General features: G+C 43.8%; 1 protein-coding gene across 1 annotated transcript; it reads right to left on the bottom strand.

The window, feature by feature from the left end:
- Positions 1 to 2,424: 2,424 nt before the first annotated feature.
- LOC8025628 (dermonecrotic toxin SPH-like) lies at positions 2,425 to 18,519 on the bottom strand. The gene is made up of 6 exons (XM_029983579.4): positions 18,484 to 18,519; positions 14,760 to 14,997; positions 13,221 to 13,349; positions 12,026 to 12,145; positions 6,298 to 6,535; positions 2,425 to 2,650 (listed from the first exon to the last, which is right to left on the bottom strand). Exons 1-6 carry the CDS (start codon positions 18,517 to 18,519, stop codon positions 2,524 to 2,526), a joined length of 888 nt encoding a protein of 295 aa, XP_029839439.4. The 3' UTR covers positions 2,425 to 2,523.
- Positions 18,520 to 18,859: the final 340 nt, after the last annotated feature.

Here is an 18,859-nt window from a genome sequence, read left to right as displayed (position 1 = left end):
AATCGAGCCTCTCCCGCAAGAATGATTGCCAAAAATAATGGTTTTCTTTACCGTTTCTTTTACCGTTTGACGCTTTCTATGTGAATTTATTTTGTACTAAAATAGTAAAAAATAAAAAAAGTCTTAAAACGAAAGAAACACACAAAAAGACAACAAAAACGACACAAGCTGTGTCGTTTCTTTCGTCCTCTTGTGTCTTTATTTCGTTTTAAGTCAATTTAGATCACCAACACGCTCAAGCCTTTAAAAAAAATCCCCAAGCAAGATTTCTATAGGGCTGAACGCAAGAAAAAAGGATTGTTCTTTTGAGCAAGTCGGATCATTGAGCTTACTTTCTACCTTCCACTTTGTTCGGCAGTTACTTAGCGCCCTATTGAGAGCAAATTAGAACCTCAAAGAAGAAAAAGTAACGTCTTATTGCGAGCAAATCAAAGCGATGGAAAAAGCAACCTAAAAAAAAAAAATCAAGCCGTTTTTTTTTTTTTTTTAGTGGGGCTGGGGTTACACGAATTGAAAATAGTTGATTAAGGTGTACTTCAAATTTGCAAAAATTTGTTTCCTGCATTTTTTCAGGGATAGGATGGATTGATATAAAACAATCTACCAAGTTGAAAATACATGTAGTAATAAAGAATTATTATCGTGAGTAGTTATTTGAATCAAATTACGGTAATCTGATTAAAAAAAAATCTGACTTAAATCACTTGTATCTGATTTATTTTATGATTTCTTATTACCCTGATACTAACTAAGAAAACAATATGCATCCCGACTCAGGTGTCCTATGCACCTTTTCCACAAGGGCGCAGCCATTTTGAATATCGTCACTTCTAGTTTTGCCATAAAACATCGTTTTGATCTCTCCACGCTGCTAGAAGGTGTATACCGAAAACGCGTGATTGTCACACACTCTTGTTTTGCCTCACGTTTATTTTCTCGCATATTCCAGGTTGAAATGTTTTATTATTTTTTCGTCCCGCATACCAGTTACGGAACCCACGTGACTACAGGAAACAGAAAACGTCTATAGAAAAATTCAGCTTTCAGACACCACACCACTGCGGTGGCGCTGCAGTCGGTACTGCGCATGCGCAGACGCTTCACTCCTTACGAATTTGGTTCCTGCGCACGCGCACTGCCCACACCTGATCTGGGCCAAGCGGACTCGTTTGGAAACACTGTGCTGGTGTGTACTTCGTTTCATCAGACGCAGCCGATGCTACGAGCGGATGGGACCAATGAGAAAGCTTCAAAAACACACCATCACGGTGTTCATCATATGTTTCCGTGCGTGTTCTAATCGCTAAACAAATCATAAACAGAAAAGGCCTAGTGGCCTCCGCTTTTGACGCTGCTTAAATGTTCCCCTTAGCTCGTAGCGTGAGCTGAATTTAAACTTAAACTGAAAAAGAGGTATAACTAAAATCCCCCCCCCCCCCCAAGAAAAAAAAAAAGGAGCGGATAGTGGAGTGGGCGGAGGGGGGGGGGGGCAAATATATTTTCTTATTGGGGCCACGTCCACACAACTCACTCCTCCCACCTCTACACCGCCATTTTCCGTCACCCCTTCACCACCGAAACACTAGCTTAGCATTTTAACGCTAAATACCTTGCAGTATAGCCAACTTGCGAAACTATCCTTTCGCCGATTCGGGTGCATGTATGTGTGTTCCACCACTTCTACAGAATATATCACAAAACAAAAAGTGGAAACTTTCATTGGAGCACAGAAAGTTACCATCAACGGGAACAAAAAAAAAAAAAAAAGAACGAAAGAGCAAATAGCCTTTTCCTTTTCAATTACTAAAGTTAAAATTAGAAAAAAAAATTAATTTTTGACAACATTTTAAAATTTTTAGACATTATCTTGTGAAAACTAATTTGATTAAAATAGTACCACTCGGTAGCCCATGTATATAGGCCTAAATGTATATAGTATGTAATAAGCAAAATGTGTAATGAATTCTGAGAAACAAGGCTACAAACATTTCACCAAAACGTCAAAAGTGCGATTTCTGGCTTTTTTTTAAATTTCTGGCATGAAATACGTCAAAGCATATTAGTTCGAAGTAATATACAATATACCATGCGTCATACATTTGAAGATAAATTACTGCGGGTGTTTTCGTTTTGACTTATCAAAATAACCGACAGAACAGGGTGAAAAAATCAAGCAGTCTATATGTAGCATTCCGCCTTGCTTTATACTTCACAAAAATAAGTTTTCTAAAACGATGTAAAATGTCGCTTTGTTTAGTGAGGAAATGGGGCTTTAACATAAAACTTTGGGGGCAAATCAAAACACCCATCCGTGTTCGATTTCATACAAAACCACCTTTTTATAAATTTCCCACTACGACTATTTCTAAGATGTATGAAAATATTTTTATATTTTAAACCTTTGAAGAAAAACCAAACAACAAGCTCGGGAAAGAAAATTAAAATTTTGTTCTTTTGTCTGCAGTGCTTGCGAAATCTTATTTCGCTGTCCGAACAAAAGGTGTTTCCACTCTCGGATTTTAACTACGGAATTCTCATAAAAGGATTGTCCTGCGTGGAAGCAAGCCTCAAGGTCTTCTTGAATTCCTCTTCTTCGATAATTGCACTCAGATATTCCGGATGATTGGTGATGATACCATCGACCCCCAACCTGCGAGGAACAAAATAGAGAGTAAGCAACCACTAAAACAAATATCGTGAGAAGGGGAAAGAGATGATTCCCACATTCCCGAGAGCATTTATATTTTTTTACGTTTTATTTTTTACAAAAGTGGATTAAAATAGTGTGACCATGTTTTTTTTTTACCGCGAGGTGGGACATCAACACTGGTGGATGTGGAGATTAACTAAAGCCTAATTAAAAAGAAACCATATCTTATATGCTTTTGTTTTCGGTGAACTTATCACCATGCTAACACTCTCTTTGGGTGCTAACAATTCGTTTTTTTTTTTTATTTTGGGAGACGGAGCTTTGTTTTCTCTGCAGTCTGCAGTTTACTGGTAAGTGAGAACACTCTGGACTGGAAGGTTCCTGCCTGGCAAGCGTATGCAGTGCTCTGTAATCGCCGATTAAACAATCCAAGACGAAGGATAAAAAAAAAACAAAAAAAGAAAAAAACAACAACAGATATGCAGGACGCATACACGCAACTTTTACATAAAGAGGTGTAAGGCACATGTTTGTGGGCTTCGTTTTTATGTGGTTTAAAGCGATACAGGCGAGTTGGGTAATTCTTACAATATTTTGATACAGCACGCATTGAACACCAACATAATATGTAGCACAAAAAACGAGCGCTGAATTACTCTTTTATATATGTGGTTTTATGGTAGCAGAGGTGTTAAACAACAATTGTGCACCAGTGTTTTAAACCTAGAATAAGAAGCTAGTTTTAGTATTAGTATTATAAAACACTGTTAAACGAACAAGCACAATACATAGCCATAATAAGAACGACATATATACTTAATTTCACTTGCTCTGGTTGGCATATCTTTCGCCAGTTGCGTCCTTTTTATTTTCAGAAAGATTTTTATAATGTATCATATTTCAACTCTTTTATTGACTAGAGGAAAGTCACCGAGCAATGATCCACCATTCAAGAAACTTAAGACATGTGTGCATAGTTATGATTATTCACTAATACTACTAAACCCCCCCCCCCCCTCGAAATACGGGCACAGTAGGATAAGGGGAAAGTTGGTTGACGATGAGGTCCATGCAGGAAACTGTCAAGCCAATCGGCCTGAGTTGCACTAAATGATAGTTTTATTAAAATCAATAATAGTTGTAGGAAAAACGTATTTTAACGCAGTCTAGGGGAAGATGAAAATTATTTATTGCTCATCACTGTGAGACTCAATAAGCGTTAGTTATAGCTGAGAAGTTTTACGGGGTATCTACTACCTTGAATTACACCCCGTAGCTCGGTATCTGCTACAGTCAGGAGTACACCCTAAATTAATGCCGTTAACCGAACAGGTTTTCGGCTGGAATTTGCACCTTTAGCAATTACTTCTATTGCCCAAACAACGCGCTTCACACGCCCGCACTTGTGACAGGAATGTGGCAAATAACGGGCAAATAAATAGGCTTGTGCGCCACTAAAAATGCACAAACAAATATTTAACTATATCAAGTGTAAATTTTGAATAATTGTACCTCAAGGTTTTGTAAATAGAGCTATTGAGACATTGTGAAATCCAACACGCAACCTCTACTATATATTTTGAGGGGAAGCCAACCATGCGGGATACGTGTCGACATCTAACGGAACAAGCGAGAAACATATGGGTGGATAAAATTCCCCGCCGGCCTCCAATAACCAGCTTTTCTTGAACCTATATTAAAGTGCAAGTGATATATTAAACAAAAAACTTAATTTTAAACGTTCTGAAAGCACGATACAATTTAGAAATTTCAGCTATTCTACATGAAAATTTTGTAACACATAAATTACAAAAAATTCAGAAGTACACGGGACGGTTGGAGTAAAAGTAACGGCTAATATAATACTGCGAATGCCTAAGTGCCGTAGACAAACGTGCGTTTGATTAGGACCGAGTTCTTGTGATCTCATACGACGACAGAACACTGGTACGCGGGCGCCATCTATGAGGTGACCTTGGAACAGCATTCCAATTGAGCAAAGGTTTTACGGAATTTTCGAGGTAGAATGAGCGCACTATCTTTCAGAAATGGTAGTTTATAACATTTTCCAATGATTTTGAAGTTTAAAAATAAAAAAATCATACGCGAAAAAAATAAAAAAATACACGGAAACTATACCAGTGTTCCATGACTACCCCCAGATGACGCTAGTGTGTTCGCTCGCCGTAAAGGCCCTGTTACACTGAAGCAACAGGACGGCAACAGGAGCAGAAAACATTGTCCAACAGTCAGGCAACTAGTTGCTCGTTCGCCGTGTTGTCCAACAAGCCTGCCACATTGCGGCAACAGCAGCACCACATTGACGGCGACGAAAATGTTGCCGCGGTGTGACAGCTTTCGGGAACAAAAACAGTAGCAATTTGTGTTGGACAACGTGTGTTGCTTTGATCGCAAACTGAGCAAATTTCGGGCCGGCAACACGACAACACAGATAGCTTTGATGGCTGACCTAGTTTGCTTTCAATAACGCCTTACTCAAATAAAGGCATGGAAAACATTATTTAACAATAAGTAAGGCTGACGTGCAGCTAAAATAACTTTATGAATGTTTTTACTGTGTAATAACTGAAAGCGATTGTGGAAATGGTCACTGCTACTGTCCTAAATTGTTTAGACGGGTGTTCAATTAGAAGCACCGAGAGACCAGCCCACATTATTGCTAGTGAAATAAAATGGCATGCCTACACACCCGCTGATAAAGTATAATAAAAATAATCTAAAAAAACAAAGATTAAAAAAATCAAACATTTGAAACGACCACTCTGATCATGATTGTTGATGCTTGGAACTTGGAAACAGCCGCTATTAGACACCTGATTTCTTTCAAAAATACCCAGGATATTTTGAGGGAACAAAGCGAGCACTTAGCAGGCGATAGGCGAACAAACAGCGCTGAAAAATATTTATTCCGCCGATTGTTATCAAGCCCGATCGTGTGTGTCGTTGTCGCAGTTTTAAAGCACTTTCAGTTCAGCTCAACACCACGCTACAAAAGGCGCTTTGGGGTATTGCCGGTGCTAACTCAAATTTACAGTAGAAATATGAATTGCATGAAACAAAGAACCGGAGAGAAACACTTCATACGGTGGCATAAATCCCGAACACATATGAGCGATCTCACTTGCCTCGGTTAGTGCTATCTGCTTTGTCCGCGAATGAAGAACACTTTGATAAAAGATGGCGAGGAAAATACTCTCCCATGTCAAGTTTTCTAATCGCAGTCACTGATTTATGTCGTCCCGTGGTGATTTCCGGCTCTTCGAGCGCACTACCACTTTGTAGAGTCACATTTCACGCGACGCCGCGCCGCATACGAACGATGGTAAACAATCAAGATAACGGAGTGTTCCCCGTGTTGTCCCCGCAGTCAGCTCGCTGTGACAGGGTGGTCGGGCAACAAATCGGCCGACACGGTTGCTGGGCGGCAGCAACATATTGCCCGACTGTTGTTGTTGCCGCGATATGACAGAGTCGCCGGCAACACGATTTCCTCGTGTTGCCGGATAGGGTTGTCCAACAGTTGCCTGAGTGCGACAGGGCCTTTAGAGATGGTGAAAGGTGTTAAGGCAGACGCTCAAAAGCAGTCGCAAGTCTGTGTACCATGCCTTTAAAGCGTATAGACTCACCTGAGTACTTTTCTTATCGTCGTCTTACTATCAGTAGTCCAAAAGTACACTTTGTCCACAAAGCTGGTGGCGTTATTGGCCTTCCTGTCGGCGATTGCCGCCTCCAGTCGTGTCGTGGGGAGCAGGAAAGAATAGCAGTTAGTGTCTCCGTCTCCTAGCCATCGATGCCCGGAGATGTTCAGTTCCCTGTACATGTCGCGTATGTCCTCCAGGCTGTCGCCCAGGCCCACGTCAAACCCTGCAAACGTTGTGTCAGACAGACAGAAGAGTGAAGTGAACGATAAGCGCACACGCGATGGCTCTCGGTGGACCATCGCGTTTTAAAGTGGAAGTCGTTATCGGCGTGGTTTCGCAGCCGATCTCATGTGCGCGTGATGTACTGTGGCCCAATTTTTTTAATAATATCAAGTGAGCGTCGACCGCCGGGCCGGCCACCGTCGTGCTGCCGAGGCGTGCTGTGATACGGGAGAGATTAGGCGCGTGCGCACAAAGCTCTTTCCGGTACGAGCGTCATCTGCTATACTCCGTTTCACATTATGTTGTACCGCAGACAAGGCTAGAAGCGCGAGTTCATAGCGTTGGGAGCTACTCTTAACGCACGAGAGCTTGTGCCGCCGCGATGTGCCCTAGAGCAAGGAGCTCGTGCTTTTAGCCTTTCCTGCTGTACATCATAAGGTGAAACAGAGTATAGGCTATTCCGTTGCCCGTACAAAAGCCCTGCTCCTCTTATGCTGGCACATAACAGCGCTTTCTTGCGTGATACTGCTCATGCGTAGCATAAACCGCGCGTCATTGCACTACTCTTTATGCCGCGTAAGACGAGTATCACGCCAGCGCTCGCTCTTTGGTCATTTGCTCTTACAACAGATAAGAGAAGCAGAGAAAGTGAGAGAGAAAGAGAAGTGGGCGTTGGATAAACTATGGATGTCAATGAGCGCCTTGCGCTCCTTTGCTACGGAGCAGGGGCTGCGTGCGGTCAACGGAATAGCCTAGCAGACGACGCTCGCATCGGAAATAACTTTGTGCGCACACGTCTAATCGCTCCTGTATCGCACCACGCCTCCGCGGCGCGGCGCTACCCGGCCCGGCGGTCGACGCTCGCGTGATATTATGAAACAATTGGGCCACTGTACGTACTTCGTCGAAACTACAATCTAGATGGCGCTTCAAACGACGGGAGGCGGACTGAAGTTAGTGAGGGGGATACCCCTTCCCGCGAGAGTTCCACAACTGAGATAATGTAGTAACGTTGGGTGGAGCTGCTGTCGATTATTTGCACCGCGAGTCGTAGCAACCTTGTGACGTCACGTCGCGCCCGGATGGATGGATGGGTGGATGTTTGTAACGGCTGCACGACTGATCATCAGTGTTGCCATCCCTCTAGCTGATAGTCTCGGTTTCGCCATAGACCCCCGAAACCAAACTTTGAGCCGTGATGTGTATAAAACTACACACAATATAAAAAAAATACTTTCTAATTCAGGAACGCAGCTTTAGCTTAACAAACCCAACTTGGATAAAAAAAAGTACTAAGTCGTGACGCTAATAAATTAGAAGCCATGTTTGATGTCACATCAAAGCCAAGACGCCATATATTTTCTTAAATTTCTCCTACAAAAGCTTGCCGATTTTGCTGAAGAGATAGGATGGGTTCTTGGGACGCTTGCAGTGCGAAACGCCGGTATCGAGCAACTTGGTTTAAGCTAATACATTTAGTCGTGATGTCACAATTAACCTATTTAGCAATGCCGCCATCTAGCCGCGCCGATTCCAGCTATGCGCACTTGCTGGGAGCGGTCACGTGCCCCGCTCCGGAGGGGCCGTGGCCGCCATTATGGGGTACACTGTTGCAGAGGCTAGCACTCTGTAGTGCTCAGTGGCGTAGCCAGGCATTTTCGATGCGAAAGCATTAACTATCCCATGGAGTGAGCCGACGTCATCAGCTTTGAAACCGCGCCAAACGGCACCTTAAATCCTTTCTCCAAGTGAAGCCAGCTCCCAGCTGTGAAACCACGCGAAAAGTCTAACCAAACGGCACCCAGTTTCCCCGACCCCAGAGAAGTGGAGTAAAGCTGATGGATTTCGGCTTCGGTCCCGTTGGCTGGCGCGCATCGACGACGCTCCCATTGGCCCCGGCGCGTCAGTTTCAGCGACCGCCACCCCATGGCGCTGGTGTCCGCGAGGCAGCGGCTCCATCCAACACCTTCAAGAAATAAGGTAGTAGCGCTCCGAGTGATTACGTCCCGATGTCGGAGAAGGAAGGCCATGGAGCAACTACGTGAGAAAATATATCGTATAGGCGCGAAAAAAATATTCTTGTCGGTGGTGTTCACGCGCGTTTATCCGACATTAATATACGTTTTAAAAGTGCAGTCTTGTACAATTTATTATATATATATATATATATATAATATAAACGTAATACACAACGCGTTACCAAGGTTGAAAGTGCCAAATTTATATTTATGATTATCCCCGTAACCGCAGGACTGCGTGCGGTTCCGCAACAACCTTACAACTTTTCGAATGAACCGGTTCCGATTCTGGTAAATTTGCGTTGTGTGTGAGCCGCTGACTGTCTGAAAAGGAACGCTGAGACATTTCAGAAGGGAAGGGAACCGAAGAAAAATCAACGACAAAAACAAAGCCAAGGTGGCGAAAGCCCTGGTTCTCACCGCTAAGGGTCAAGCGACGGAGATCAGGGTCAACACGCGGCTAAATATTGCGGCCGTCGGTCACAGCCAGCAGCGGCTAAATATTGCACCACGGTCACAGCCAGCAGCTGAAGGAGCTGCTGGCTGTGACCGTTGTGCAAAACATCTAGGTGAAGACCCACCTCGCCCGGCCCAAGGGCAGTCGACGGGTATCGTCCAACCACGCTTGTCCGCTAGCACAAGGTAGGAGGTTCAGGAAAATATCCAGGCCCCCGTGAGTGTTCAGGAGCCACAAGTCGTCAACGGGGGCCACACTATCCGCGTCCACTTTGACGGACCCCTCCGCAATGAGCGAGCCTCTATGGCATCCACTTGCCGGTTTCGGCCCCAACACCTCGGCCGAAGCAGTGCTTCCATTGCGGGAGGCTGGGTCATGTCTGTGCGGGACGTACTACGGTGAACGCCTGCACCACCTGCCCGGAGGCTCACAAGAAGGGCACCTGTTCGCGCGCGGAATCCCCCAGCTGCCCAAGCTGCGCCATGAGGCACGGCGCATTCAACTGGCGCTACCCGCGTACGTGCAAGCTCGCAACGAGGCAAGGGAGATAAACTTTTCAGGCGGAGGCTGGCGCGCGGCGAAGGCCCGACTCGCCGGAAGATCGGCGACTAAGAGGCAATGAGGCAAAGAGAAATCAGACCAGCAACAGCAAGAAAAAGAGGTGCGTCTTGAAGAGCAAAATCAACGACTGCGGCTCATGCTGCTAAATTAACATCGGCAACTGCGTCACCAACAAAAACAACCAGCATGGCAGCGGGACACGCCCCCCGGCGGCGACAGAGAGGGGCACTGGAACCCGCCCGTGGAACTGTATCCAGCAATGACGCCGTGATCAGACGATGCGACGGGGAGCGCGGAGGAGTCGGAGGCCGGACCAGAACACCGATAGCGAGAGGCGGCGGATGAAACCGAGGTCACAGAGCGGCGTGACATCGGACCGGTCGCCCCTCTTGCGCTTTTAGCCGCAGGCAAACCCTCCCACACACCAGTCTGCCCCTATCTCTGCATCTACCGCTACTGCTGCTGCGGCTGTTGCCGGCGCACCGGAAGGGAGCACAGGCGGAGGCACGCAGCGCAGCACAGCCAGAGTCTATCCAGGAGCGTCTCCCCGAATAAACAACAGCATACGCAGCGGGTGAGCTGGGAAGCAGAGCCACACGGGTCTCACTCCCCCCAACCCTCTCCCCCTCTGTCACTTTATATACCAGAATGGGCTAAGGCCATGGCCTTAGCCCAATCGACAACCTACTCAATCGCCGACATAAGAACGAAGCCGCGGAAACAAAGTCGCCGTTCCGACCGAAGGTGCCTCAACGTCACTTTCAGCCACGAACTTGAACTGCGCCTTGGGTTTTTTTTGCTCGTCTTGTGGACGACGTAGTTGTCATTTGCTTCATCCGTAGTGTAACAATTTGGAATGTCAAACATGGTTAAAATCGCGCACAAAGAGACGAGGACAAACGAGGAAGGAACACAGAACACAGACAGGCGCGCGCTCACAACTCTAGTATATTAAGTGAAGAAGATAAAGATGAAGCACTATTTTTTACAGGGGACAACGTCACCAGAGGGAAACAGATCATCCGCAGTCAAATGATCGCAAGAAGGCAACTTCTTTTTCGCTCAAAGCTACCGACGGCTGGCTAACGCAGCGATCGGTCAGGCTACAGTGGGTCAGGCTCAAGATGGTGAACGCCTCGAGTTCCTCGCGTGTTTGTTTTTCTTTAAAGCGGCCAATGATTGATGTTTTTTCTAAAGATGGTGTGCACATACAGGTTTTACAGTGCACCGAAAGGTGACCTCCTACATTGGATGTTAAAGAAAGTTTATGCTCTCGTAGCCGGTCATTCAGACACCGTCCCGTCTGTCCAACATAGCATCGTCCACATGAAAGAGGAATGCTATATACAACGCCCGATGAACAGGGAACAAATGGCCGCACATGATTTTTGTGGCACGTGTTTTTTGATAATTTTTCCGCCTTTTCACGAACCTTAGAACAAATTTGTCACGATTTTAACCATGTTCAACGTTTACTAACTCGCCCAACTTACTACTCTTCTACAGTTTGGAATGTCAAGCATGCGAGCTCCTGGTCCACGATAACGACTCGGGACCAGCGGCGGTGGTGCTCGCGACTGCGGGCGTGTGCAGCCATAATGGCAGCGCCTTGCCCGATCACAGTGGCGAGCCGCACTTTCGAGCGCCGTCAAGGCAGCGGCTTATTGTTGCCAAGAGCAATTTTAGAAAAAAAAAAATCTCTACTGGACAAACATCCTGGCTCATGGACCAGACACGAGCCCTGCGTCAGTGGTGGGCTCCGGCTCGCGAACGGTTAGTTCCTCTGCCAATATTGATACTAGACATCGCTCTGAAACACTGCGGTGACTAAAATTGCTGGGCTCTATAGAGCCCAACATTCGGTCTATAGTTTGCGTGCTCAAGTAAGGACCTGTGATGAGCATCTCGCGTACTAAACAACGCCAAGCTTGTTTCTTTATCGAGTTGAAAAAGTTAACGTCATATAACTTTCATATTATTATTTTTTTAATAAAAATCTAAAATACCTTTGGAATCATGAGCGTCGTTAGCATTATCATGTACCCCAACAACAAAAAGCGTGTTTTGATTGTTGTACCACCCCACAATGTATGAAGGTGCCTTGGTGCCACTATTAGGTCGCTCATCTTACATTTTTATAATAAAGGAAAGTTATGGCTATCACCTTTGCATAACGTGATTGTGAAGTTAACACATCTTGAATGCTCTGCTTCATTACTTGCTGTCTGTCATGGTTGACGCGTTAATAAATCATGTTATGAAAACTCGCTTTCTATGATAAGAGTACATTTATGTGTCCTACTAGTGTTTGTTTCCAATCGAAGCTATTTCTTCTTGCCTCAACAAATTATGCTCCCCATTTTTTCAGTCCCACATTTCTTTCCGGGGCAAAAGTCTTGCCAGGCAATAGTAATATATTAAAACGATGCAATAAAAAAAAACAAAAAAAACTAACCGATGCGGTCAAGATACTTGGCGTCACGTTGTTGTATGGCTTGTACAGCTCCTCTCAATACGTCCTTGTCAGTCACGTGCCCGATAGACAGATATATATTCACCGCTTCATTGAATGGAACTGTGAAGACAAATACAAATAAAACACTCGTGCAATAAAACGAGATCGTGGTGGTGTGATTTTAGATCAAATGGTACAGCGTTGTGAGATTAAAAGTAATAGCCGCTTAAATTCCAGTGCGTCTATATCCGTAGAGGACTCGCAAAGTCACTCAATGTGATATAAAGGCCGGTACACACACTTGCGTTTGCTTACGACCGAGATCTTGTGATCTCTTATGACGAGAGAACACATGGGCAAGCTGGCACCACCTATGAGGTGAACCTGGAAGTGCGTTTTGCTAGAGCGAAGGTTTTCTAGTACTTGCGTGATTAAGTGCACTTGTTATCCATGAGCAATGGTCATTTATGCCATTGTTGGAAGTTTTAGGAAGCAGTGAAAAATAATGATGCGCGAAAAAGGTAGGAAATCACACGTATTTTATGGCTACATGATAGAGGGAGCCAGTGTATACTCTCGTCGTAAGAAATTACGAGAGGTTTTAGCGCACTCAATGGTTAGAAGTAGCAAGTGTGTGAAACAGCATTAAGAATGGAGCTAGGAACATTGAGAGTTCAGGAAATTATGAATCGTTCCTCAATGCAGCTTTTGCGTGACGTCAGTACCAGATTAAGTGCCAGGCCCGCTTTTAGCCAAACTCCAAGCAGTTTTATTTTGGCGCTAATTAACATAATATTCAGTTATGACAATTAGTTTTTCTGGCTTCACAAAAAAATTAAATTTTTTTTTAAGTCTACATACTTTGATTTATTAACATGGAGCGAAAACCATCTTATGATTCAGCAACATGACCCTAAACAATTTTTCAAGGTACCGGCCCTTTTAGTGCAGATACATTCCCCCCCCCCCCCCCCATTTTCCCACACGCACACACACGCAAACAAACAACGTAAAAAAGGTAATAGAAAGTGACAATGCTTGATAAGTGAAGAAAGGTAGCGCGTCAGGGTTACTATGAATAAAATGTCTGATGCCTATGATTTGCTGCCTGGAAGAAAGTGAACTATGATTCCAGCATATGTCGCAGGTATATGTGATGGACCTTAGAACGCGAATTAGAGAAATTAGCGTATACCATTTATCCAGAGATGATCCATCAGCTTGCTGGCAATATCTGCTCCGGCTGATAGTTTGTTGTCGATTGATACGTCGGAAGACTTTAGATCTAACATGAGAAGTAGTAACTTTCCGTAATATTTGCCCCCTAAAAAGTAAAACAAAAATTATGTTTTGACGGTTGGTTCATGCAATAATAACCTATTTTATTTCCATGTGTGGTGCACAATGAGTTGAAATGATTCGTAACCGGAGACGGCCCGGAAAACTTTAGTGATAGTTGCACACTTGTTTCGCCTAAGCTAGTGAATTATGCAAAAAAAAAAAAGTGGAGCTTCTCTTTTAAATAACCGTTTGAACCAAAGACGTATTTGTCATAGCTATTTGTCTAGTTCTTTTAGTGCAGGGCTGGCTCGGTGTGTCAAACAATTTCTTTTGCCCATCGTAAACTTTTGCGTATTTTGAAGTTCTTCAAGAGATAATGAAGACACGCAGACCGTCATTATAAAATCTCTTCCAATCTTTTGAGAGATGTGTGAAACAAGAATCGAAACGTTTTTCTGGTAAGATGGTTTGACGTTCTCGAGCTAGGGACCAAACATTATGAGGTTCTGTTAATTTTGTCCTGGTTTTGAACGGTAATCTTAAACACACATTGCTACCTGCTTCTCAGCACTAACGCAAATATTATACAAGTGTGTTCGATATATACTCTCTCTTACTCTCTACTCTGGCTGGAGAGAAAGCAATATTTTATATGCAACCTAAATATAAAATTAATGGTGCGGCGGGACCTGAATGTTTTATATATATATTCTGACTTTGAATTATAAAAGAATAAATCAGTGCTTTAAAAAGATCGCATTGCAATAGTGCAATTAAGAAATTATTAAAAAAAATCCTTGCAGTTTTATCTAGAACACTTTCAATACCCGATTTCATTTCAACTACATAGAATGAAATGAGCCCAACAGGGCCAAAATGTTAAAAAAAGCATGCCCCTTTTTAATTTTTATTTCCAGCCAGGTTATTTAAAACTTAATATATTGTAAGGCGATACCTCTTTTTAGCCGTAATATTGCAAAATATGCCTTTTTTGAGAATCCCATGTCCTTATCAGCACGAAGGAACATTTTCCCCTCTTTTTTAAGTTATTCAATTATTTTGTGGATGGCATACTGTACATTAAAATCAGTATTACCGCGTGGGTTATACGATACACACATTTAGCGAGAACAGAAACAAAACGTTTGCCAATTTATGTTCTTTGCCCAAATGTGTGTACTGTATGTCAAACGTTGCTTTTTATAAAATAAAAATATAACATTGTTACTACTATTAATATTGCATGACTTTTCTGCAAGGTGTTTTTACAAGTTTTCTCATGACGAATCTCAAGGAATGGCGTTTCGTGTACCATAATCAGTAATGTATATATTTAACTCCACACAGCAAAGGTTTCCGAAGTGAAACAGCATGTTTTAGACACATGTTACGCTAAACGTTGTTTACTGCACAAACAAATGAAAATACAATAAACAAAAAACACTATCCTTACCAGAAATCGTAAGATTTCGAATGTAATCAAAATAGTCCTCGATTTCAGCGCTTTTAGTGCAGATTCTGAAGCAGTCGCATGGAATTCCATGATATGTGCGGTACGCAGTGCCGTTGTCATAAAACTGCACGTCGAATTCAATTGCATTGGCCCCTTTTTCCATAAACTCGCTGACTTGTTCTTTAGAGTTCACCATGTGCGCGATGTTGTAGATCGGGCGAAGTTCTTGGCTTAGTAGCTATGTGGTAAAAGACAAATGTGAATCACATCATTGTTATCTTTCCAAATCATGTTTTGAAAGCTAAGTCCAATTTCGCAGATATTTATTCCATAGTCTTACTGCAGGGATGCCTTTTATTATTTTATGAGTATCATAACAAACAGCAAGCTATCGTTTTCAATTAAAAGTTACGAGAATAACATTGCGACGATCATCCACATGATCGCAAGCTATGACTTCAACTTTCTGAACATGAACTTGTCTTTTCAATGTGAATTTGTATGCCCTCCTATTCTCTGGTGACCTATGGCAGAGTTGGGCAGTATCGCGATACAAATGTATCGCGATAGTATTTTAGAAATACATTTCGTATCTGTATTTCTGTATCGCGATACATTTTTTTTACCAGTATCTGTATTCCTGTATCGAAATACATTTGGAATGTTTCTTTGTATCGCGATACAATCAGGATAAAATGTATTTCGTTACATTTCTTGAGAAATACTCCCCACCCCCTCCCCCCCCCCCCCCCCCACCCCCCGCACCGAAAAAAAAAGAAGTTCGAACGCTTTTTTTTTTGCTTCTGAGGGCACCAGGGTCAAGGAGATGCGGGGGCAGTGTTTCTATGCGGGTTAAGGGCTCATTCACACTGGAAGCGGATCCGCGTTCACAAAGCGGTTGCGAACGCGGTTGTATAAGGATTCAGTACAATTGCACGCGCACACGATGACATCAAATGCGCGTGCAATTGCACTGGATCTTTATACAACCGCTTTCGCAACCGCTTCGCGAACGCGGATCCGCTTCCAGTGTGAATGGGGGGTAAGGCCGGTTCTCACATGCAGCGAAGCGCTGATGTAGCGCTCCTCACGTGCCGTCAGCTACTTATCGTCTGCCATGAGCCACCGTTTTGACGGTGCGATACAAAGCTGGTGAACGCTGCCGTCAGCACGCGCTTAGCGCGAGGTTAGCGCTACGCTTGAAGCGCTCCGCTGCATGTGTGAACAGGCCTTAACTTTTGATTCTGCAAACTATTTTTTTATGCGTCCTCTTCTCTCTTTTGAGAAGTGTTGCGTAGTTGGGGACTCGAACCAGGTGGCGTGCCAGGAGTGGAGTCAGAGCATCTTCTGCCGCAGGTCCTTAGGTAGGGATTTCTTGAGTCATTGTTTGCTGGCATCCAGTGTTCGCTGCTAACCGCCCCTCTCGCCTTAGCATACAGAGTACACCCAGCCGGCAACGCTGAGTCACATTCCGTTGCAGCACGAGCGTGGCGGTGGTTGACTTGAAATAGTAGGAAGACTCACGCTGTGAAGTTCAACACATATTCGAATGCATCTGCGGCTGCGCCCATAACATTGCACGGCTCAAGGGTACGTCATCAGCCGACGTGAACATGACCCATTGCTCTGGTGATCCGAAACCCAGAAGGAGGCCAGACGTGGCCTCTCTGTGCCATCCCACACTACGTATTCCCGCGACTCGTCTCGAGACTGCTCTTTCTCGGACAGCTCGCACCTGTGCCGGCAGTATCAGCTCGCAATCCACGAGGTCTCTGTTTGGATAATGCTAGGCAAAACTTGAGGACTGCATTCCGTGCGTCGGTGGCGGAGGGTCGGTTGTAAGGACTTTCAGAACAAGGATGCTACAGTATCGTTTTTTCAACCGTAACAGAAGATAAGACATGTATTCCAAGATGCTTCAGGTGGTCCACTATTCTCAAAAATTCCAAATGACACTGTATGCACGATCTTCAACCTCGTAACCTACAACGAAAGTACGTATTGTCCATTCATACAGCAGCGTGGTAAAGTTTCATGTTCAAGGCCACACCTACAGATAAAGAATATTAGTTCATTCCACCGTGACATCTTGTGATCAATGTTGACAGGATTCCCTCATCACACAGACAAGATGCCATGGAAGGGACCGCGGTCAGCCCTTGATGGAACGTTTTCTTGGGCCCATTGAAGACTCCTTGTCGTCCGAAACCACTAGCTTCACGGCAAAGTGCCAGGCCGACAGGAAAGTAATTTCGGGATCGAAAACATCCACTTCAAACATCGTCTCAGTTGGCGTCTCAAAAAGTTTGCAAAATGTATTGCACTATCAGTATTTTTGTATTTGTATTTCTGCCCTCCCTAAGATGTATTCCTGTATTTGTATTTCCAAATACTTTTTGCCTCTTTTTAAAATGTATTTCCGATACGTATCGCGATACATCTTTACTAATGTATCTTAGTATCAGTATTTTAGCTACTATTTTGATGTATCCCAGTATTTGTATTTCCAAATACATTTTTGAGTATTTCTGCCCAACCCTGACCCATGGTCCCTGAGGGATCGGATCGTGGGAGGAGTGGAGTCTCCGTGAATTTGGCAAATTTCTGGAGACTACGTAAAAGAACCAATTCGGAAGTCGCGTGTATTTCGTGTTAGAGACGCGCGAAGCTTAAATATTAACGTGAAACGTATCTTGGCTAGGCGCTCAGCATTTCGTGGTGCCCGATTAGCTAAGCCCGATAAGCTTGGATGCAAAGCTCGAGGCTGATTGGTTAACGGGGGAGGTCACGGGACCAGAAGGGTGGGCGAGGAGAAGTGAGGTAGTTGAGGAGAAGCTCGACCACCTGTGTGCACTGAGGGAGGGGATCTCGAGAGAATGGAAGGCTCTATAATATCACCAGGTTTATCGGCCGCCCTACGAGAAACTCAAAATATATCTTACCGAAAAAAAAACAACAAAACAACGAAACAAGAAAAGAACAACGAACAGTATAACTTCTTACTATCTGAATTGTGGAACTGTAAACCTAACTGGAATTGTTTCTTGAAACCTGAAATCCAGATTACAGGCAAAAATAACAATTTCTGAGAACTTGAGATCAAGATAGAATCCAGATAGATTTTCAGTTCCATAATACAGATAGCGAAAAGTTTTACCTAGGTTTCCCGGCAGGGATCGCTAAATGTTTGTAATGCTAGGACGTTTCACGTATGCAACCCAATTGCCTAGCACGTTGCCATAAATTTCATTAAAACTTGTGTTTGGGCGAGTTGGTTCATACTGATTTAAAAGGTTAAAAGCGCAACACAACAAGGACAATAAAGACACAAAGACGACAGGAGGGGCGCTATCCCGTCCTGTCGTCGTTGTGTCTTTATTGTCCTTGTTGTGTTGCGCTTTTTAACCTTTTAAATAAATTTCATGCTTATCTCTCACCTCCCCCCCCCCTGCCTCCCCCCCCCCCCTAAAAAAAAGGAACTTATTATAATTATTTGCCACCCTGATTATACAAAAAAGGACTCTTCACGTAAAAAAAAAAAAAACGTGCAGAGTGTTCCCTTTTTTTTTTTAAACGCTTATCGTTTTTTCTAAGAGGCCAATGAAAACAAGTATTGAGACTGTAGTTAGCACCTTCGAAAATCCGTGGGGAAGCTTAAGTTTTATTCTTTCGAATGACTAAATAAGAGCCTTTACCGTTTCGCTTTCTGGAGCCCTTTACTCACCAATGGCAGAATGGCAAATAGAAGGAGTGTAGTCATGCTGTTGCAGGCAGCCATTCTTGAGACGACTGAAAACAAGCAAACAAATAAGGTGTTTTCACATCATATTACGCCATGACAAATATTCAGGTTCAAAAAGCGCCTCCTTGTATACGACATTCTTCACTACATTTTGATGTTTCGTTCCCGCTTAATCATTTCAATTCAATTCAATTCAATGTTTATTTACCATTTTTTTTACAATGGCGGGGGCTGGGAAAAAAGCTTCATGGACAGCCTGACGAGTTCCCAGCACCACAAAACTTTCAGCAGCAGCGGCAATGCGAGTTCACACACAGGGTATACATATTAAAAGGAAGAAGAAAAAAAAAAGAAAAGT

The sequence above is a fragment of the Ixodes scapularis genome, unplaced genomic scaffold (assembly GCF_016920785.2).
Source record: "Ixodes scapularis isolate PalLabHiFi unplaced genomic scaffold, ASM1692078v2 PGA_scaffold0__279_contigs__length_252992795, whole genome shotgun sequence".
Taxonomy (NCBI): domain Eukaryota; kingdom Metazoa; phylum Arthropoda; class Arachnida; order Ixodida; family Ixodidae; genus Ixodes; species Ixodes scapularis.
Note: the sequence above shows the minus strand (reverse complement) of the source record. Positions and strands in the feature narration are given on the sequence as shown.

Coding starts and splice junctions, on each gene's coding strand:
- LOC8025628 (XM_029983579.4), bottom strand. CDS start 18,519: ATGACTACACTCCTTCTATTTGCCATTCTGCCATTG. Junction 12,146..13,220: donor GGATCATCTCTGGATAAATG/GTATACGCTAAT, acceptor TTGTCTTCACAG/TTCCATTCAATGAAGCGGTG. Junction 6,536..12,025: donor CAAGTATCTTGACCGCATCG/GTTAGTTTTTTT, acceptor CAACGTTTGCAG/GGTTTGACGTGGGCCTGGGC.